The 20,871-nt window shown below is 50.5% G+C and overlaps 7 protein-coding genes across 7 annotated transcripts; 2 read left to right on the plus strand and 5 right to left on the minus strand.

The window, feature by feature from the left end:
* Positions 1-57: 57 nt before the first annotated feature.
* Positions 58-621, plus strand: ALTATR162_LOCUS1751 (uncharacterized protein; the record flags this gene model as incomplete). Its single annotated transcript, XM_043309349.1, has 1 exon — positions 58-621. One exon carries the CDS (start codon positions 58-60, stop codon positions 619-621), a length of 564 nt encoding a protein of 187 aa, XP_043165284.1.
* An 891-nt stretch (positions 622-1,512) lies between these two features.
* On the minus strand, positions 1,513-2,127 carry ALTATR162_LOCUS1752 (uncharacterized protein; the record flags this gene model as incomplete). The annotated part of the gene is made up of 4 exons (XM_043309350.1): positions 1,513-1,538; positions 1,632-1,841; positions 2,009-2,063; positions 2,125-2,127. The coding sequence occupies 4 exons, from the start codon at positions 2,125-2,127 to the stop codon at positions 1,513-1,515; spliced, it is 294 nt and encodes a 97-aa protein (XP_043165285.1).
* Positions 2,128-3,565: 1,438 nt separating this feature from the next.
* ALTATR162_LOCUS1753 (uncharacterized protein) lies at positions 3,566-5,886 on the minus strand (the record flags this gene model as incomplete). The annotated part of the gene is made up of 4 exons (XM_043309351.1): positions 3,566-3,613; positions 3,669-4,018; positions 4,067-4,901; positions 4,951-5,886. The coding sequence occupies 4 exons, from the start codon at positions 5,884-5,886 to the stop codon at positions 3,566-3,568; spliced, it is 2,169 nt and encodes a 722-aa protein (XP_043165286.1).
* A 5,020-nt stretch (positions 5,887-10,906) lies between these two features.
* ALTATR162_LOCUS1754 (uncharacterized protein) lies at positions 10,907-11,987 on the minus strand (the record flags this gene model as incomplete). The annotated part of the gene is made up of 2 exons (XM_043309352.1): positions 10,907-11,576; positions 11,638-11,987. The coding sequence occupies 2 exons, from the start codon at positions 11,985-11,987 to the stop codon at positions 10,907-10,909; spliced, it is 1,020 nt and encodes a 339-aa protein (XP_043165287.1).
* Positions 11,988-12,821: 834 nt separating this feature from the next.
* Positions 12,822-14,434, plus strand: ALTATR162_LOCUS1755 (uncharacterized protein; the record flags this gene model as incomplete). The annotated part of the gene is made up of 3 exons (XM_043309353.1): positions 12,822-12,846; positions 12,911-13,300; positions 13,350-14,434. The coding sequence occupies 3 exons, from the start codon at positions 12,822-12,824 to the stop codon at positions 14,432-14,434; spliced, it is 1,500 nt and encodes a 499-aa protein (XP_043165288.1).
* Positions 14,435-15,052: 618 nt separating this feature from the next.
* Positions 15,053-15,735, minus strand: ALTATR162_LOCUS1756 (uncharacterized protein; the record flags this gene model as incomplete). The annotated part of the gene is made up of 2 exons (XM_043309354.1): positions 15,053-15,543; positions 15,606-15,735. 2 exons carry the CDS (start codon positions 15,733-15,735, stop codon positions 15,053-15,055), a joined length of 621 nt encoding a protein of 206 aa, XP_043165289.1.
* A 953-nt stretch (positions 15,736-16,688) lies between these two features.
* ALTATR162_LOCUS1757 (uncharacterized protein) lies at positions 16,689-20,793 on the minus strand (the record flags this gene model as incomplete). Its single annotated transcript, XM_043309355.1, has 5 exons — positions 16,689-16,862; positions 16,912-17,046; positions 17,100-17,469; positions 17,995-20,184; positions 20,348-20,793. 5 exons carry the CDS (start codon positions 20,791-20,793, stop codon positions 16,689-16,691), a joined length of 3,315 nt encoding a protein of 1,104 aa, XP_043165290.1.
* Between the last annotated feature and the right edge of the window lie 78 nt (positions 20,794-20,871).

Below are 20,871 nucleotides of genomic sequence, written 5' to 3' on the forward strand. Positions count from 1 at the left end.
AAGCCTCATGGTACGTCTCTACCATCATTCTCCAAATACAGGTCTCTCGCGACTAACATGTCTACTTTGAAGCAAGGAGAAGTCACCCTAACCGACTCCGAACTCGCCCTATACAATGGCGCTGATCCCTCGAAACCAATCTACCTCGCGCTAAACGGCACAATCTACGACGTGTCCATCTCGCCAACTACCTATGGTCCAGGCGGCTCCTACCACTTCTTCGCAGGCAAAGACGCCGCGCGCGCCTTCCTAACGGGTTGTTTTGCGGAAGACAGCGTCCCGGATCTACGCGGCGTAGAGCAAATGTTCATACCAGTTGACCCCGAGGAGAAAGCCGGTCTAACACCACAAGAACGAGAGATGGAGATGGAAAAAGCGAGGAAGAGAAAGCCATTGACCAAGGGTGAGCTGAAGAACAGACATGCGCAGGAGCTCAAGAGTGCGAGGAAACAGATGGTCGCTGGCTTGGAGGGCTGGCACATGTTGTTCCGTGGCGACAAGGGGAAACCGTATAGGCGTGTGGGCTATGTGAAGAGGGAACCGGGTTGGGTGGATAAGATGCCCAAGAGGGGATTGTGTGAGCAGGCAGAGAAGGGCAGGCCTGTCAGGAAGTATGATTAAGTGGTTGTTATCGGTTGATTGGAATCCGTCTAGATCCTGGGGTAGGCATTCTCTGTATATAGGTGTACAGCTACGGCCTGCTGGCACCTGTTTCAATACGATACTCAAACGTAAGCAATAATTACTGTTACACTTGTTGTTTCCACTTCTGCTTGCAAAGCAGCATAACTTTGGCCATACTATAAAGAAGCCCTTTGGCTCTAGATTTTACTTGGGTAAAATGTGCTCTAGAGGTATTCGCTGTGTTGACATTGAACATGTATTGAGTCAGAGATAACGTATACCTTCAAGGCATGTTGTAGTACGTAGCATAACCTAGAAAAACGGGCTCTTCGTACGAGATACTAGATAACAATGTTCTTAACTTGAAACAAGAAAGGGAAAGACAAGGCCATGACAAACAATCCCTAGATATATAACTATGCTATATTAAGCCCAGTTGACCAAGAAACGTCGACAAGCTACTGTCCTACACATGGTGCCCGGCATGACCGTAGAAGTAGGTCGAAGGAGAAAGTGCAATAATCCCCACAAGTGTTGATGCAATATACATTGGGATCTTAAGACATAGTGGGCATTAGGCACAGAACGTCGGTCCAACGATATCAGTGACGCATATTTTCAATCATAACATCGAGGTCAACTGCAGTGGTGGTGTTTCGGAAGTCTTTTCATTCAGTACATAACCGACACCTCCAATGGACTCTAGGTGCTGTACCCGAGCCCGTTCCTCTCATTTCATATCCGCTATGAAGCATACATCCCAATATAGTATGACTCGTTCATTTCATGAAGACGCCGATTGGTATGGAAAGAGGAATGCCGTAGAGAAACTGAAAGAAGTGTCCGAGATTCGCATTTACGTTCGTTTAATTGTCGGCTACGTAAAGCTTACTCCTCGGCGCCGATAGCTCGTGCTGCAATATGTTAGTAAAGGCCCGCATTCGTTTCCTGTAGTCCCCACATCCCGTAGAGACTGTGAACTTATAGGTGTTGTTGTGATGACATACTGTAGATGCTGAGCTTTGAGTGTCCGACAACCTTCTTGATCTGACCGTTGGCCTCGAGGTCGGCAAGCGCCTTTCGTGCAAGCGAGCCGTTGATCTTCAAGCGATCGACGAGGGTGGCAACAGTGATGAGGCGGTAGGACTGGACATCCTTCTGGAGCTTGTCGTTGGTCTGCTTGTCGAGAACGACGGCGTGCTGGGCCTTGTCCTTGACTATATGGCTGTTAGTGGCGATTCTTCTCCGGAGCGTTGTGAGAGTGCGCGGTAGTAGAGCGAGGTTGCGGACGTCTATAGTGGTGCTTTCGAGCGTTTCCGACGTGTTCCCGATGCGTACAGATGTGCTGGTGGTGGTGGTGGTGTGCAGTGCTGTAATCACGTACCCTTGCCCTTGGACCACTTCTTCTTCTGCTTCTTGCCTCCAGTTGCTGCAGGTGCCTGTATACAATCAGCCCCAACCTCTTTCTTCTTCGATATTTCGACTGTGCAGTAGACGTACCATTTTGTCGGTTGTGTGTGGTTGCTGAGAAGAGACTGTCGAACTCAAAAATGCAGTTTCCAGGTGGGTGCGGAGCCGATGTGGCCTTGCCAAGATGCGCTAACCACCTCTTCAAGCGAGCCATACGCTCACGTGACTAGTAGGTGCTCAACCGAGCCCAAGTCGACAGATTTTACAGCACGCATTGTACAAGCTGCCAAGGTACATATCCTATCTTGAACAATGTCACATCTCACAATGTTCATACCGATCGAGATAGAGACCACGGATAGCGCCCTTACAGGATTCCAAGCCCTCCAGACATCCAACCATCCATGCTACCCACACAGCGATGCACTCCTATCTGTATTACCAATCTCTATAGCACCCGTGAACTTTTGCCGAACATCATACGTCGCAATTTACGAGGAGTGGGATCACGCGGCCGCTTTAGGTTGCGGACATGATCCCCAAACGATAGTTTCAATGAATTGGAAGATTAGCGCGTAAACCGCCAATATGTGCAGCCATCCCTACGTAATCGGAGTAACGTGTTTGAAGGGGAAAGTGTGGTTCACTAGACGGCGGCAAGTTTATGAAGCCGCGCTGATGAACATCGAGGTGGTGTTGGCGGATAGAACAGACGTCGTCTGTGTTGTGAACTACTGGGGGGTTTCGGAGATTGTCGTTGACAACTACCAGAAGTGACATGGACGCGTGCGGGTCTGACCATCAATGCGACGCTGCAGGGCGCGAGGATACGAGGTTCGGGGGGTTGTATGCACCAAATTTAGGACGCGGTTGGTCGATGGTAAATATGCATCAGTACAGTGCAGTGTAGATCAAATCATGTCACACCATGATGGCTAATCCATTGCGGGCCAAGATGATGTTGAGGGATCACAAGGGGCATGTCACTCGATGTCGACATAGAGCAGAAATACGCCGAATATTGTTTTCCAATTACAAGCTAATCGGCACAAGCCACTAACAGGACTCTTGCGCCAGCCAAGTACGTCCAACTCTCCTTTTCGCATACTGATTTCTTTACAGTGTAGACGACGCAGAGACCACTCCACCATGACTGATACTGACACAAGGAAAGTAATGAGAGACAAAGACAAGTCTGACGGTAAAGGAAAAGGACGTCAACATACGACTGAACCACGGATAAAGACAAAGGAGGCAAGGAAAAAGTTGGCTTCAACTAGAAAAGATCTCCCTTCGTCTTTTTTTGCGGTCCAATGCCAACGACTACTCCGCTTGCTGAGCCCACACATGCAAGCAAAGCGTTCTTCCTCTACGTGATTGCAAATGCTCGCTAAGATGGAAGAACAAGTCCGTAGTAACCAGAACATGGAACAGAGCTGACAACTGGTAAATGCTGATGGCTCCAATCCGCAAGTGCAACGATGAGAGGTATTCGCCAAGACGCCATGTCCAAATGATGGATGCATAATCATTAGAAGAAATGGGTGTGTGGTTTCGAGAGCTCGTGAACTTCCATCTCCTGCTTGAGTGGTTAGCATTTATTCACTGGACGGTGATATTGCTGAAGTACGTACCATCTTAAAGGAGTTGAGTTCCTCCTTGATCTGTTGCGCAAGCATCGGTGTAAGCCTATTACACGTTGCGATGTCGCCCCTACGATCATAGTCCTGCGGTGACCAGGCGTCGTGGAATTGTATACGTGGGCTGAAACTAATATTTCGGAGACCGCCGTGGGGTGTGGTTGGGAGACTCCTCGTGCTGCCATTGGGAATGCGTGGTGGTTTGCCGAAGTAGTCATCGTTGCGAGCTTGCCCAACCTCTGTTTTCGGCGTAGCAGGAGAGCTGGATCGTGATGAGCCCACATTGGGAACCGCATCTACGGGCTTGAGAACAGGTGATCCAGAATCCGAGTTTGTGCCAGCGCCTGATATTGCATTAGTAGCTGTGTTGAGGGAGCGTGTAGGGAACATACGTTTCAAGATACCCTTCTTCATAGAAGAGAGAACCTCTGCACGATCGCGGTCATTTCCGACGATGCTTTTCCTGGACACAGCCTCGCCGCCCTGGATAGAGGGGTTTACAATCTCCGCAGATCGACCGGCATCAATGGAATTGCGCTCCAGTCTAGGGTAGCCGGTGCCTCCTCCGGTCTGTTCATTGGGTTTTGCGTTAACGTTGACCTTTTGTCTCTCGGCCTCGACGGTGACTAAAGACACCTGACCCACGCTGGGCCTGGTAATGGGTCCATCGGCAGCAGGTACACCAATAACAGACTTTGGCCTAAACAGACCCTTGATAGATTTAGTGCCCTTCTTCATTCCATGGCCCATCTTCCGGAGCATGACAGAGGCGGACGATGCAGCGGACTGTATAGACAGGTTGTCGGTAGACCCTATGCCACCCTGACCCGAGTAGATACCAGCACCTATACCTGCCGCCTCTTGCTTTGCGATGATGGCGGCCTGTTCGGCATCCTCGTCATTTTGATATTTGTCTTTCCTCAACCTCGCACGCTCCGCAGAGATGTTATTCTCGGCAGAGGCTTTTCGGAGCTCAGCAGCGCTTCCAAAAGAGAAGGCCCTGCGTAGACGGGACTTCATTCCCTTGTCCTTGTCGTTCACAGCGTTGAGGTGTTGCAGAGCTGTGCCAGGTAACACAGCTGGTTTGGCAGGACTCGGAGGCTCTGATGGAGACACGGGATGCGACAGAGGAGATGGAGCTTGCCGCCTGTTAGGCTCGGATGCTTTGGAAGAGCTTCCTCCTGCTACCGAGGCATAGCTACGTTGGGTGTTTGCTGCAGGGCGAGACTAAACCGTGTGTTAGCTTGCGTGTGTGTGGTGAATTCGCTGTACTTACCTGGGATCTCGAGGAGTTGTTGGAGGAAGCACTACCCGCACTGCCCTGTCTCTCATGACTATGACTCGAGGCGGGGCGGCTTCCTGCACGATTTGAGTTTGAAGGGGTTGTGGTGTTCGCGCTCGGTGTCGTGCTTTGACCTGCTTCTGGGCTGACCTGCAATGATGCCATGTTGGAGGTAACGGTGTTGTCTACTTCTAGTCCGTTGAAACTGCGTCTTCTGTATCGCTTAGCGGGGTCTATACCGCCTGAGCGAATAACTTGCGTATCATCTGCACTGTTCGCTCGGTTGTGCCCAGGCCGAAACGGCGGCGGGAAGCCAGCAGCACCTGCGCCTTCGTTCTGCGTGGTCTGCTGTGGTCCCATGTAGGAGTTTCCTCCAGACGTAGAGCGCTGCGTCGGGGTAGAGGCACCGGTAGGAATGCTGTTGGACGAGTCTGTCCTTCCAGCGCCACGTCTATACCGTCCTGGGGAGGGCTTCACAGGCGATGACTCGCCTATCGAAAGCGAAAGATCGGGTATGGAAGTGGATAGTGTGATGGATGGCGCAACGGTGTCGTAAGGTTTCCTGACCTCGCGTTCATCTCTAGTGCCTGCAGGTGGCCCAGCCGACGAGCGGTTGGATGAGCCCGAGGTGGAGACTGTGGAATCGGAGGAGGAAGAGGGGTGAGAAGGGTGGCCGAGTCGCGTCTGGTTGGCATGGCTGGGAGGTTGCTGCAGGGCCTGAGGGGCTGGTGTTGAGGCGGACCTGTTCTCCTGGCGTAGCTGCGGCGTGCTGTTGAAGGCATACGGGGCTATCGGTGCGGCCGTCCCTCTGTATCCTGTACCTCCCGAGTTTCCATTGTGCTGGTTGCGCGGCATCTGCGAGGCCCGCTGTTGTTGCTGGTTGGGGTGGTTGGGTGTGTTTTTGTATGCATCGGACGGCGAGTATGGCATTGTAATCGGTCCTGTCGTCTGGATGACTGATGTAAGTACCTGAGCCATCGGAGGCCTGTGAGGTAGCGCTATCAGGAGCTCGACGGGGGGTGTGCGAGGGCTCGACGGCAGCGGCGGCGGCGGCAGCGGCAGCGGCGACTGAGGCAGGCAAGTAAAGATCTGTGGAGCGTCACAGGATTAGCAGGGTGACTTGATGGGTGCGATGTGGTCGCGGATCATGGAGCGATGGGCATTGTGTGCAGAGTCGCGGACGGAAGGCGGGCGACGGGGGCGTGGCCTGAAGTGATGCGGCATTGGGGAGGCTTGCGGCCTGTCGCCGGGCTCATGTGGTGGTGACGGGCATTTAGGGGATATGTACCTGCTATGAAACAAAACAGAAAAGGTATTAAAACAGAGAATAGAATGTAACGTCGTCAAGCGCTGGGAAGGCTGTCGTGAATCGACGGAGATGGCAGCGTGTACCAAGCCTCCCGAGCAGTTGTTCAAGCCTGCATTGGTCGGTCTGCGTGAGTCGGTCTTCTGTTGCTAAGAACGACGTGCGATTCAACAAGCAAGCAGAAAAAGAAACAATAGAGGGAGAGTAAGTTTGGCCGTCGCGGTGAAGAGTTGAGGTTGTCAGGCAAAGGGGCCGCACTAGTCTCTGGAGCACGCACGCACGGGCGCGGCTAGGTCTAGGAGATTCAATAACTTCCTCACGCCAGACAACGAGCACGTTGCCCTGCCTCCCCACAGTGCAGGCTGCGTCTTTATGCCATGACTGTCTGCCTGCACCCGGGTAACGTGTCGCATATTTGCAACGGCTTGGTGGTTGCTGAACTGAGGTTCCCTCAGCGCAGCTTCGTTACGTGGCCTATCTGTTTATCGTATTCACGCAAATCTTCGTAGCCGATGGGCCGTTAAGCTTCATCCGCCCCCGACCACCAACGTTGTGAAAAGAACATGGCAACATGACCCTCGCCAGCTTCACTTTGACCCTGGTCGCTCCCCCCGTCCTATAGTGCTCGGGCGCAGCCGATATAAGGCACAATATCGCGACGGCCAATTTGGACCTCTAACCACATGCTGCTCCCGCGACATTCCCACCCTGCCTTTCGGAAGCTTCTCGCTGCATGGCAACGGGACACTGCAGAAGTAGATGCCAACGTCACCGCTGCCTGGGCCAATTCCGAGCCGCCAAAGCGTCTGACGGGCGCATCATGGCCCGCATTCCAGCGCCCACGAAACAACGAGGATTGACCTATGATGGCTGCTTGCAATTTGTCTTGTCGCGGGTTGTGTGCTTCGACGCGTTGCGTTTAGGCCGAGCAGATACGACGCGATCTGGTAAACACTTACGAATTCGCCTCTGCGAGGGGAGCTCCACGGCCAATCCGCTTGCGCGACACGGGCGCGACCCACACAGCGCACCTGCGGCTCAGCCGTTTGCAGCAGTTGGTGAGTAGCGGTGGGCAGATCAGTTAGTTGGCCGGCTGCGATAACGACGCTCCATGGCCTAATTCTCGCCATGTTGATGCTTCACCGACATGTCTGTACCCCGCTCCTCTGCACGCCAGTCTCCCGTCTCTTTGCTATTTGATGGGACGGCTCTACCAGGGCCTCTAGTTCAGACGTTGCTGCTTGCACATGCATGGCACCATCTCAGAGGGTCCGCGGCACTACATCGGGCCTTCCGCGAGACTCGTGCAGGATCGCATCCCGTGATGAAATTCGCGGATTGCGATGTTCCCCAAGGCGTGGGGAACGGGACGAGGATGTTCGGCTCAACGAGATGAGAGCTGTTTGATGTGCATTGCAGAGGCACAACATCATTTCCTGTAATTGCGCGGTTGCAGTCCCGACAGTTGGGTTGTCCTCATGGTTGTGCAGACAAGGCAGTCGTGCGCGTCGTCGTATCTTCTCGCGTTCGAGGGCGGGTTTGCTGTCGGTGTTGCACCATGTTCTTAACGCCCCGCTTTTCTCGCCAGGATGACGCGATCATCAGAAAGACACGATCAGTGCAACTTCTATTTTGGGCATGGCGACCAATGAACGACTCGTGTGGAGAAATCGAGGAAAATCTCCTGCTCCTTCGGGAACCATCCATGAGCATCACCATGCGTCCTCGCTATCGCGTCCTTGTGTGCATTATTTCTCATCGCGTCTCTCGGCAATAACGAGACCCCGAGAGCACGGTTTGCTGATGATTACCGTCAAAGTCTAGCACAACACATTTAGAATTGACTTCTCGCATAGTGAAGCTAGGTATCCAAGCTGGCGGGATTTCGGACGTAATCGCAAGAAACCGTCCCTCTGGATCACAATTTCACCAACTCTGTACTGAGACGCGACTTCAATATGTAGATGAAGAGTTGTCTCCTGCGGCTCTGCCTCACACCCGGGGGTACCGCGGGCACCGCGGTCACGGCAATGGCTACCGATTATTGTGGACATCAACACTTTACAGTATCTGACCTTGTACGCGACAGCAACAAGGCTTGGTTGGTTGCCCAGGAGCTCTCAGCTCTCGGATGCTCCACTGCATGTCTGGGGTATTGTAAGATTCAACATCTCCACGCAGTCCAGATCCTTCCATGACCATGGTGCAAACCGAAGTCGATCTTTGTTTATCCGCGGCAGCTGTACGAACGTTCGATCATACCATACCACGCCACACGCCATCGCAGCATGCGTTTCTTTGCATCCACGCGTCCATCAACCTAAAGCATTCCCAACGATTCTTCGGGGAGAAATTCCTAGCAACCCACCAATCATGTATTTTGGTCAATCTACCCGTCTGGTACCCCACAAGAGTCGAATCGCTGTCTAGACCGACCAAGGCCGCGCGATGAAGCTTTCGTGGCTACTCTGCTCAACGTCACACAAGGTAGGGCTTCGTACTAAGGACGCAGCATGCGCTTTTGCAACTACTACAGCCAATTGGAGCGTGTCTAAGGTCAGGACTTGTGGCTTGAATCTTTCTTCCGATCGTCGATTGCCGTCCAGCCGCTGTCTGCACGATCGCAAAGGTTCATGCAACTGAGCGCCACGGATCTGGAAATGCTGTCTCGTTGCAGTCGGCCGTGTACCTCTGTGTGTACTAGCTTTTTCTGTGTACACTAGCTTTTTATTTGATGGACGCACAACATGAGCACGTCGACGTATTTTGTTACTCACAACCCACGGAGAACTTGATGAACTCCAAGGCTAAGAGCCAGTACTTGCCTGTATTGTGTCAACTTACCAGGTAGTGCTGACATTCGGGTGGTTTGACCGCTTCAACCGACTCTATCACGATTGGACTGTTATTTGCGTAGTCTTTCCCGTCGACTCTCACGCATTGAACTGGCTTTTGGGTTAGAGAGCTCAACCACAAAGATTGTCAGATCATTGCGTCAAATCTCACCTTGCCTTTGTTGAATTTCTTCATATGACATCATTGTAAAGACACGTCAGCCTTGTACCGTTGAGGAGCCAGCTCACATCGACCGTTGAATCGTATATCCACACTCGGTTCACCGTGGTTTCAGATCCAAAGTTATCTGATCGACCAAAACGGGTATCACAATTTCCCGAACCTTAATCTTACACAAAGTGACGCAAGGATCTTCGGTTCCGGACTACGGCAGGTTTGTTTATGTGCGCCAGGTTGCCTGTCTTAATTGCCTTGACAGAGGGCAACCTGGTCGCTGGGTTGGGTCGATGTATCTGAAACATGAAGACCGATTGCCGTCGGTCCCCCAATCAATTTCCTTGCCGTATATCATCCTGCGTTCTACCACCGGGAGTAGGTGGAGATCATCAAAAGCCTACTTGGCACTCCTGGCAACCGCTCCTTACATGTGTACCCAATTACCGCGACTCGTATTCTGCATCCAATGTGAGAGAGGAATCGTTGGTAAGGAAGATGTGGAGATTGTAAAAAGAACAGCAGCCGCGGCAACAACAAATCACAGAATCTCAAACGGAGCACCAGCGCACGTCTGAGATCCGTCTCCATGTCTCAGGGACGGCAAAAAGCGCAAAACAAAGTGCAAAAAAAAAGCAAGCGAAGCCCATGGGGATCGAACCCACAACCTGTATTTAGTTAGATGGTGCTGGAATGGGAGAAGCTCGGACAACTGTACCTTTGGTGTTTATGTTTTCAACCGAAAACCAACGCGCTACCATTGCGCCAAGGCTCCTCTTTAGGAAGTATAGAAGACTGTTGCGGAATCTACGGTATATATTGTCAGGTTCCAAACGCCGTGCTGCACACCGTATCAACTTTGCACCCCACCACCAAGCGCAAAACCAGAGAACAAAAAAGCCGAAACGCAGTGACGAGCTTCTGCAGCATACCCCGCTGTTCGCAGTCTCTAGCGCGTAGTAACACAGCGGTCGGCGCTGGCGGAACCCCGCTGGCACGTGACGTCCGCGGAGTCTTGCAAAAAAACCAAGTCCCTCTACCATCACCACCACCACCACCGCACTTATAGCGACCTGTAGAACAGCAAAAATGCATCGGCCGGGAATCGAACCCGGGGCTAGCCGAAACTGTCCTGTGAAGGATGGCAACGGCTAATTTTACCACTAAACCACCGATGCTGATATTGAAGGTTTGAACAATCAGGAGGTGATTGCTTGATGGAAACTCAGGAAATTTGAACCAATATATTCCCAGCGCGACATTATGACTGCGGTGCATCGAAGCGGAGCAAAATCTGTATCGTTTTGAACAGAGTGGGGAGTTGTCCAGGGGTAGTGAAGGATTTGACTGGGCTGTGGGTCTGGAACGCTACGGACATGTTGTACTTAGTTACCCCTCTTCTAACAACAACCTTGCTGAATTTGTCTAGATTCGCAGGTTGGTGTGATTGCTCGTTGTGTTCAAGCACACATATCGTCTTCGATGCTTGTATCGCTCAACCAGCTCTCTGAGCATGTCACGATGTTGAGCTTACTAGGAGATCTCTTTGCCATTTCGAAGCCATGATAGGTTCAGCTGTTGACGTTCTCACCATCATCTACAAACCGCTGTCATACCGACTCTTTCGTGACAAGATTACTCATCCTTCGAGAAGAAGCCAACATCTCCACTCTTCTCCCCCATCTCCACAAGCTTCTCTCTCATCTTCTTCGCTCTTGCTGCCATCTCAGGCTCAAAATCGTCAAAGTTGTATTCCTTCGCCCAATCACCAACACCATGCTGTAGCACATTCCTCGCTCGCTCACTTCCCGCAAGTGTTGTCCCTATACTGCCATGCAGCGTCATTCTCTCTTTCGTACTATCGTATACGCCGCGATGGAGAATGTTGTTATTGTAGAATGCAACTTCTCCTGCTTTCAGCTGCACAGTAATCTGGTCGGGCATATGTGCTTCGTACGGATCCGCATTCCTCTCTGTGTCAGTGCGTGCACGTTTGTGAGAACCAGGCACGAGGACGAGACTGCTGTCATCATACAGTGCGAGATTCCACTGTGCGTGATGCCCTGGCTTCTGCAGTCGCTCCAGCTCTTCTTCTGGCGTTGCTGTCACTGCCACGTCGTCTCTATGCCACCGCAGGCTGAAGTCTTTGTCCGGCCGGACCAGCATATTGTACAGCTCCATGGTCAGATCGTCTTCTCCACAGCCAATCAGTGTTGCAACATATTTCAGTAGCTCGCTGTCGAAATATGACTTTGCGAATGTGAGATGATCTGGATTTGATGGGTGGAGTAGATGCTGCACTCCCCTAAATGTGGGTGTACGAAGTCAGTGTAGGTCTCGCATGCAGTTCGTACAGGAACACTTACCAGATCCCGTTTGAAGGATCCTGTGGCCATGGTGGAAATTGTTTTGGTAACGTACGTATATATGGCCAGTTTCCAGATCGTGCTGCTGCTGTGATGCGTGAGGCAGCGGCGCGAAGGGCGTCAAGATCAAAAGTTGGAAAGAGCGAGGCGGATAGAACGACAAAGCCGTCGCGATCAAGAGCTTCACAAGCTGCTTTGTAAGGATCCGCGCTTGATGAGGTGATGTTTGGTGAGTCCGAATGCCCATTTGATGCTGGTTCAGCGGCTGGTTGCGCTATCGGTAGCTGTATTCGAGCCTTTGCGCTTCCTTTCGGGCCGCCCTTGTCAGGTTGGTGTTCAAACTTGCGCATCTTCCTTGCACTAATTTTGGGAACGTTGGAAACACTTGGAAGGTTACAGGTCTGTTGTACGTTCAAAGGCGCAGTTCAAGGTCGCTACCTGTGCTACCCCGCAAATGCCGTCAGCCCCACGATGATACCGGCGCGTCAACACAGGCAAGTTGATATCCAGCTCCAACTCACCTCTGGTCTGTTAGTACTTGGTTATATCACCGCCACTATCAAATGAGTATCAAATGAAGCTATTCTGAGCGTTACTGAGAAGGGTTTGGCAGACTTATAGCTTGGCGGCCCCCAACTGTTACGCGCCGGCCCCTCCCATATACGACCATGGAGAAGTAATATGTGGCGAGCTGTTCCACCACCATGCTTGGTATCTGACCGTAGTTTAATTCTCTCTGTTGTACGCAGCAAGTTCTGTCAGGCGTAAAACCGCTCAGTACTTCAACACCTTTGATAGGTTTACCTAGGTACACTAGAAGCGTGCGACCTTGCTAATTACAGGACGTCTGGGTACTCTTCGAGATCGATATCTGGCTTAAAATTATATTGCCGAATCCCTTGGGACTTTCTGTCCAAAAACCATTACATGTACCGCCACGCTGACGTATTGTCTCTGTGAAGGCGACGATCTCGAAGATGACGAACGTCAGTTCCACGCAGGACGCCGGTACGGAGACGCTACTAGCGAACCGTACGTCGCCACAAGTGCGAGATAAGCCAGTACTGAAGCTGCCGCCAAAGACAATAAGAGATCGTGTACGAGAGCAAGGGTGGTGGTGGGAGACAGTAGCTGTGATAGTCAGTTTCATCTGTATGTCCCTGCTAGTTTCAATTCTCTTTGTCATGAATGGAACGCCGCTACGACTATGTAGGTCAATTTCTTTGTGTCGACTGCATACGAGACACATACTGGCTTCGTACGTTGACATTAGGGACGTTACCCATCCAGCCCAACTCACTGGTTTCCGTTTTCTCGACGATTACGATATCCTCCCTCCTCGTACCAATAGCAGAGAGTATTGGCCAACTCAAATGGGATTACTTCAGTCGACCCAGGAATATTCGGAGCATACAGATACTTGATGAAGCTAGTCGAGGGCTATGGGGGGCTTTCGTGTTTCTTTGGAGAGCCCGCGGCACTGCACTCCTCGCTACGCTCGGCGCGATCATCACAGTTCTGATGCTTGGTTTTGAGCCTTACACACAGCAAATCATCAAACTACATACCCAGAGGACAATCTTGTCGAACACGACTGGCTTTGTCGCGTCCACCTACTTCTTTACACACTCGGTTTTCGTGGAAAAAATAGAGTTTCCGCAAGGTAAGAATATCAACATACTCCAAGTAGTGGTAGCTGACATTTCCACCAGACCTTTCTTATCAAATGGCTACTGGCTTGCTGGCTTCTATAATTGATCAGCCAGTCATGATGCCAAACAATTCCTACTGCCCGACATTGGAGTGTGACGTCAGCAATTATATTTCTCTTGCTGTACATGGATTTTGCAAGACCCAAGACATCAGCTTCAGCAAAGACTCTGAGTACTGTTACTACCAACTCATGGCAGGTTTCCCAAAGAACATCACCCTTTCCGTCTGGGAAGGTCGCGCAGCTATTGGACTTTTACCCAATATAACCACAAGTGAGCGGATTACACTACATGCCTACTTCAAAGCCGCAGTAGCTGAGGACGAAGAGGGAAGTGTTTGGGTTAGAGAATGCTTTATACTTCGGGATTTTGACAACCACACAGCCTTCAAACTTAGGTACCAGGTGACGCCTCAATACGAAGGCTCGCGACTCGGCTCAGGGGAAGTACTCGTATTGAGGAATGAGACCGAGTTTATCTTGTTCGAGGAGCCGGATAGTGGACCCTGGCATCGGACCATGGAACTATCTCACGGCCCACCTAATTCGAACGACTCTGTAGGAACAACTCACCTGTGGTGGTCGACCTCAAGCTCCACGTGGATTCTAGAAACGATTCTAGAGTCCTATGTGATAATCCGTGAGGGAGGTGACCCGAGACACAAGCTATCAGGCTGTATCTCGGGTTCTGATACGGCAAATGCAGCGCTAGATGGGGAGACGAATCTACCCAAGGTAACGACGATAATGACTCCAACATGTTTCACGTCGACTTCGGATCTTATTGCCATGGAGCAGCTAGATCGCTTCGGAGAGATGAGCGGAACTTTTACCAAGTGTCGCCCTAGCCTCTGCGCGCGCCACTACTCCAACGTCTCGATCAGAGGTAGCAGCGATAGAATCGCCAACACATTTGACTTGCTGTCAAACATTGACCTGCCACTAAACACGTCTTTCATGGCGATGGACAATTACGCAAACGGTTCTGCACTGTACAATGCAAATGACGACCTGGGCAACAATTTGATCCTGGACCGAACCGCTGTCAGACGATTAGGGCGCTTCTTCTTTGCAACAATTAGATAACAAACTTACGAGTCACTATTGGGACATAACCTTCCTGAGAAAGGAAAAGACTGGTCACGCCGTTAGGAACGCTTCTCCGATGTCCTGGCTCAAGCCGTCCACAGCCAATCCAATCCGAACGCGACCCATATACACGGAAATGCTTATGGAACAGAAATCTTTGTTCGAATTCGATGGGAGTGGTTCATCTTACCAATCTCTCTTGTCTTGGCTTCGAGTGTCTTTTGGTATCTTACCATCTACTATAGTCGGAAAAGTCTATATTTGTACAAGCATTCTGTCATGGCTATAATGTTTCACGGATTGGAGGTTTGGGAGGCTTACGAACTTGCACCAGCAAAAAAAGCTGGAAGAGAGACATATTACGACATTATGGATACGTCGACGCAGATGAGAGCATCATTAAGGAGGAACCGTGATGGGTTTTGAAGTTGAAGAAAGACTAGCAATGGTTCAGTGTTGAAGAGCAATGTGCATCTCAAAGAATATATAGCGAGCGACTAGTGTACTATAGCGTGTATGTATCCCATATGATTGTGTATGTGATCCATATCTTCCCGCAGAATGCATGGTAGTCCAAGCCTTCGGTGCGATTTCAACCAGGCTCTCTACCCATGGTTAATTAATCTCAAAAGTCTTTACTACCTCACTCAAACTACCATACTCAACATTCCCTTTCACGGCTTCGACAAGCACAGCGGTAACATTAGCAGGTACGCCACCCCCAATCTTGAACTGGCGATGCCTTCCCGCAGCTGCGTCCCAGAAGCCGGCAACGTTGGGGTTTACAGCACCCACAGCCCTCTTCGCGAACCTCCCATTCAGGTGTTCATCACCACTGTGCCACAGCGAACCTCCGGTCTGCTTCGAACCACATCCTCCTTCACCCTCACCAGTAGCCCAGCAGAAGTTCTCAAATCCACCGCCGCCACCACAGTAACTCTTTGTAGTTACGGCACAGGGGTCTCCGCCCTCGCCATTGAACACGGCGAAGGAGTCTGGATCGCGGCCATCAGTCTGGTCGTTGTTGAGACCGCGACCTAGAATAGAAGTTGTAGTCGGCCAGAAATTCGCGCAGCAGGTTTCAGCGGGAATGTCGCTGCACATGACTAAAGTTTAGTGTACGAAATTAGTATGTCTCACACGTAGTCCGCACAGGGCTATTACTCACAGTAGGCGCCGTCAAGGTCAAGGTTGCACTCCGTATTGGGGGTAGTATCTTCAAAGATTGCGAATTGGATGATTTCGACGGCGTGAGCCATGAGAGGCAGGGCCGCGAGGATAATGGCTTGAGTATGCATGGTGAAAATGAAGCCGATCTGGTTATTTGAAACGTTCGTATACTAGTTGTTTGAGGCGATTCAAATACTGTAGTCCCGGTGTTTGTATTATCTAATCTCCTGATAGCTTTATATCTTGACCTCAAGGTGTATCCAACACTCTTGAGCCATCACGCTGTTCTCACGCGAAGAGAAAGTGATGGCAAGGCAGACTTCCACGCTGCGTCTTGCCCTCCGCTCATGACTGAGGTCCACAGAAATCGCGCGCTTTCAGGGTCCTCTTCGAGGTTGAGGTTGCTTGGCTGCGTACGCGATACTCTAATCCTACGCAGGTCCTGAACAACGAAGAAATAGGCAACCGTGAAATGGTCAGACGGTCGAAACATATACCGCAGAAGGTGAATTCCTTTGCTAGGAATAACGACCGGTAGCTGTACAGATCCAGTTTACGTTCCAACTCCTGCAACACGATCATGCACGCGGTCAGCGTTGTTTTGTGAGATTTGAGGCGGAGTGCATCGTGAAGGATTCCAATTGCAGAACGCTAACGCAATGAGGTTAGTAAAGTCCAAAGCAGATGTAATACCCATTGCTAGGCGTACGTCCGCCACATTCGTATAGCTTTAGCCAGTACAGTACGTACGATTCCAACCTCTACCCATGGTGTGCAAATTGTGGGTGATTGCAGACCCGAGTCGACCCGTAAGACACATCCTGAGGATCAACCTATGTGCACGAGTTTGTTCCTCGAGAGACGCGTCTGGGTCATAGATGCGCTTCGCATGATGTTGATATGGCAACGACGTCGCTGTGTTCATCGTCCCGACACTTTTTAGCACTAACTGCGCTCTTGTGGCTTTTCACAGCACACACCAAGTCGTGAGAATAGGTAACAGGCCCAAAGCAGGTGACGGTCGCAAGGGTGTTCGTGACATGCTTAGAAAGTACGTTCGATACTGCCCCAGCTTATGATCTCAACCTTGGATTCCCCTTGACAAAGCTTTTCTTATACCACTTGTCTTGGATTTCGGCACCGTTCTCAGGGAAGCCTCCGCTGCATAGTCAAAGAGCTCCGAGAGACCTTGTCGCTTAATGGCCGATGTCTCGAAGTATGCTAGAGCATGTATCTTCATTGCAAGCCGGTCAGCCTGCATTTGGAATTAGTGTGTGATTCATGTTCAACAGGCTTAAACTCACAGCATATGGAGATATTGGTATCAAATGCTGACGATGCAAGCTGTCGAGTTTTGCGTTATCATTGCGGAGATCCTTCTTGCACCCAACAAGTATCTTAGGCAGATCGCGGAGATAATCGTTCACTTCAACGCTCCACTGTTATGGTCAGTTTCCAGGTAATCATATATTTGATATTTATCCAGACATACCATATAGTCAATATTCTCAAATGAGTCTAGATCACCGATGTCGAAGCATATCAACACTATGTGCGCATCATCGTATGAGAGACGGCGCATTATCTCATAGCCTTCTCTACCGGTGTTGTCCCAGATGACAAGCTCGACTTGACGATCCTTGATCTTCGTTGACTTGATGAAGTGATTCATCACAGGTGTATCTTCCTCTGGAACAACCCCTTCACTCCACGTGCTTGCGAGGAAGCTTTTACCACATAATGTGTCTCCTAGTAGTATCACCTTCCGCCGTATGATCGCGCCTTTTGGTGCATTCAGATTCAATGGTGTCAATAGTGTCTGGTAGCGGTCAAGCGCTTGACGCTCGAAATCATTGGTAGAGCTGGGACAGTGATCGTCTCTGTTGGCAAAACATGATCGACATTGACTTTCGCTCGTGTACTGAAGAATATCTGGTTTGCAGACATTACACGCCCATGTGCTTTCCGGTGCCGTATGTTTGCTTAATGAGGGAGACTGTTCTACCGCCGAAGATACTGTAGTAACTGATTTCCGCTTGCTGTATTGTTGTTCAAAAGATTGAGATGAGTAAGTGGGTGCGTCGATGTGACTAATAGAATGGGATGAGGTATCGTCTCTAGATAAGCCTAGCGAGAGATTGACCTTGATGGGATTCGATATACTTCTGTTCGATACCTGAGGTGTACATGCACCGTTTCTGTGTCCGAGTTGTGAATAATAGGGAAGTTCGGACAGATCCGTATCGCAATTTGTACATGCCTCGGCAGAATCCACTAAATGAGTATTATTAGGAGTCCACTGAGGCTCTGTACTGTTCGATGAACTCGCTGAGAAGCTCACGACAGCGCGTTGATGTGTTTTTGTTCCTTTCAGTGCGGCGTAAGACCTTGCAAGAAACTTCTCGACAAGCCCTTGTCCTGCTGCTTGGTTGGGAAGTATCTTAGAATCGGATGCACTACGCCGTACTCTCGATAAATTTGTCGAATTTTCCGAAGTAGGTGTCGCGACTTCCCCGTTGCCGGTGCCTGTAGGTTGTTCATCGGTTTCCGCTGATATCGTGATATGGGGTATATCTGCGAATGTGATAGGGGAAAAAGATGCGGCTCCCACTCCTTCTAATCGCTCCAAGAATGTTTCGGGGAGTAAATGGCTATCGTATGGGATACATAGTTCCTTGTCGGAGCTAGGATCGCGTCGCTCCATTGTATCCAACGTAAGCATTTCGTCTGCACGAGAGATGTGCATCTCGCATGCTTTAGCTGCTGCTGCATCCTTTGCCTGTTGTTCAATCTCGTAGCCCGACACTATGCAATGCCAACCGTGTTTAATGTTGATCCTGATCATACAACAGTAACCGTCGTCACGTCTTTCTGTATAGTAGTGAGGATCTTGGCCATGAAACAAGTTACAGTATGCTCTCAGAAAACGAGCGTCTCTTCTTTGACTCTTCAGTGCCTTTTTGGTCGCTTCATCCGCCGCAGCATTGTATAACATGCAAGTGAATTGAGCAGCTGCAATGTGGTCCGCGTATACATCGAGGTGAGAATGGTCTCCAGAGTTCGGTGAAGTCAGCGTAGCGGGCAATTCAGAGCTGACTCCTAAATCAGGTGTAGCAGATTCCGTGCTTAATGTACCTATGTACTCTTGTGATACCAAAGTCAACAAGTTCTGTTCTGACGCTAAGATGTCGTCGCCAGGCAGCGATACCGTTTCGTAATCCTGTGGAGTACTTGGGCTCGTCGAGATTGGGCTCGGTCTAGAAACTATTGGGTATTGATGTGCAGATGTCATCTCTTCTCTTTCGGAGACGCTTTTGGAGTTCTCTTCCGAGGTGGCCTCATCTGCATCGTCGAACTGAGAGCTCTCAGGGGGTTGGACTTGGAGCTCGGCAGGTAAAGGCAGAGTCGGACCCTCTGTCTCTGTCGGTAGTGCCTCATTACTCCCCAAGTCATGCACATGAGTCGGCGTCTCCTCTGCTTGTCGAGAGACTACAAGGGCTGCTTCAGCGGAATCCTCTAGGATCAGGCTGAAAGCTGACTGAAGGTTTGCGCTATCGTGAGACGGCGCTATAGTCCTAAGTACCGAAGCTGACCGTTTGATCTTCCTCTCATGGCTTGCCAGTAAAGCTGAATAAGCTTCTTCTTCGTCTATTTTCCCCTCGGTCTTACAAATCCGAATCAAGAACTCTAAGCATTCTTCATAGCCACCATTCCCGTGTTTTCCCAGCTTCCTGAATCCTCGTAATGATCGCCGTGCCTGGAGATGCGCCTCGACGTATTCACGATTCTTCATCATTAGCTCGGCCAGGTTTAGAGTATCCCGTAGATAGAGCTCGTCTTTCTTGCCAACTTGGCGCTCGGTAATGAATAGCTTGTCTTTCATGATCGCTTTCGCTTTGCTCCACGCTTCCAGAAGACAGTAGCAATCAATAAGATGCTCGAGTAATTCGATCTTTGATACGCCACATGCTGCTGCGCTTTTTGCTGAGGTCAGAGATGTGTAGCTAGCATTCGACGAAAATCGCGTGAGACAGTTTCGAAAATAGCGAATAGCGCTTTCTAAATCGCCGATTTCCTTCCTTTTTCTGCCCTCGTTAAAAAGAGATCGGATCAGGTCGTTTTCGATATCTGAGTCGCTGTCTGACTGATACTCTGTTTGGACATCACCACTGCTAGCTTCCGATGGAGCGGATAATGGTGCTTCCACGTCTTCGAAATCGTATACGGTGTTCGAGGCAAACCAACGTAGCATGGGTTCGTTCGCGTCTTTGACGAAGACGTCTCCAAAATCGGAACCATGCTTGACGGAGATCTTGTCGCTCGTATCTGCGTTAAGCGTTGTCGAAGCAGTTGACACGACATCAGCGGCTGAGCGAACACACTCCCGCAAGTTGTTCATGTACATAAGTTCGTAATTTTCTAAGTCGTTCTGATCCGCAACGGCATCTTGGAGCTTTTCGATCTTTGCATTGAGAAGAGCACCGAACGTGCGGAATTCATCGTACAATTTGTCCAGTGTTGGAACAATTTTGTTCGGTATCATCTCAGTCGACTTTTGGAAAGTCACCTGGTTCCAGCTGAGCTTTGTGTCAGCATAGGAGCGGGAAAGTGAAGATTAATTGTCAAAGAATGCATTAATCTGCGGCTACATGCTTCAAGGCAAGCAATGCAAGCAGCCACGTGATGACATAGAGCAGGCTGAAAGTGGGGTAGCAAACGATCCCAAGAGAACCCACTCACAGGACAATTGTACTGAGCGACAGCTGAATCGCGGTGTGAGATGTTTGAATCTGCTCCCGGTATCGCGCGATTTGCTCATAGGCGCCCTTCAACCTGAGCTGCTTCCGTGGTGCATCAAGGACCAATGTCTTCTTGTTGACCCCGTCTAAGGTGGCGTGCAGCTTCTGTAAAGCGTCTGCACCATCCTCCAGCGAGCGCGCGAGGTTTTTCCAGTGGTTACCTACATGACCGGTCGCTTGTAGAGTCTCTTTGTTGTCATTTTCCTCGATTGTCTCTTTCATGGATTCTAGTACGCGCTGGAACCCGCCCACATCGTTGAGAAGGCTCGTAAGCGTCGCATCCACGACAGTCACCTCATCGCGAAACTGTTTGACCAGTACCGTCACTTGAACAGAGACGTGTATGAGCGTGATAATACTAGCGGTAATGGATAATGGATCCGCCATGCCGCATCATTGTCGGACGCGCAGCTTGACGCGAAAGATGTCAGGAGAGTGAGATTAGTCCGGGTTCACGAGGCTCCA

The sequence above is a fragment of the Alternaria atra genome (genome assembly GCF_907166805.1).
Source record: "Alternaria atra isolate CS162 genome assembly, contig: 21, whole genome shotgun sequence".
In the NCBI taxonomy this organism is placed as follows: domain Eukaryota; kingdom Fungi; phylum Ascomycota; class Dothideomycetes; order Pleosporales; family Pleosporaceae; genus Alternaria; species Alternaria atra.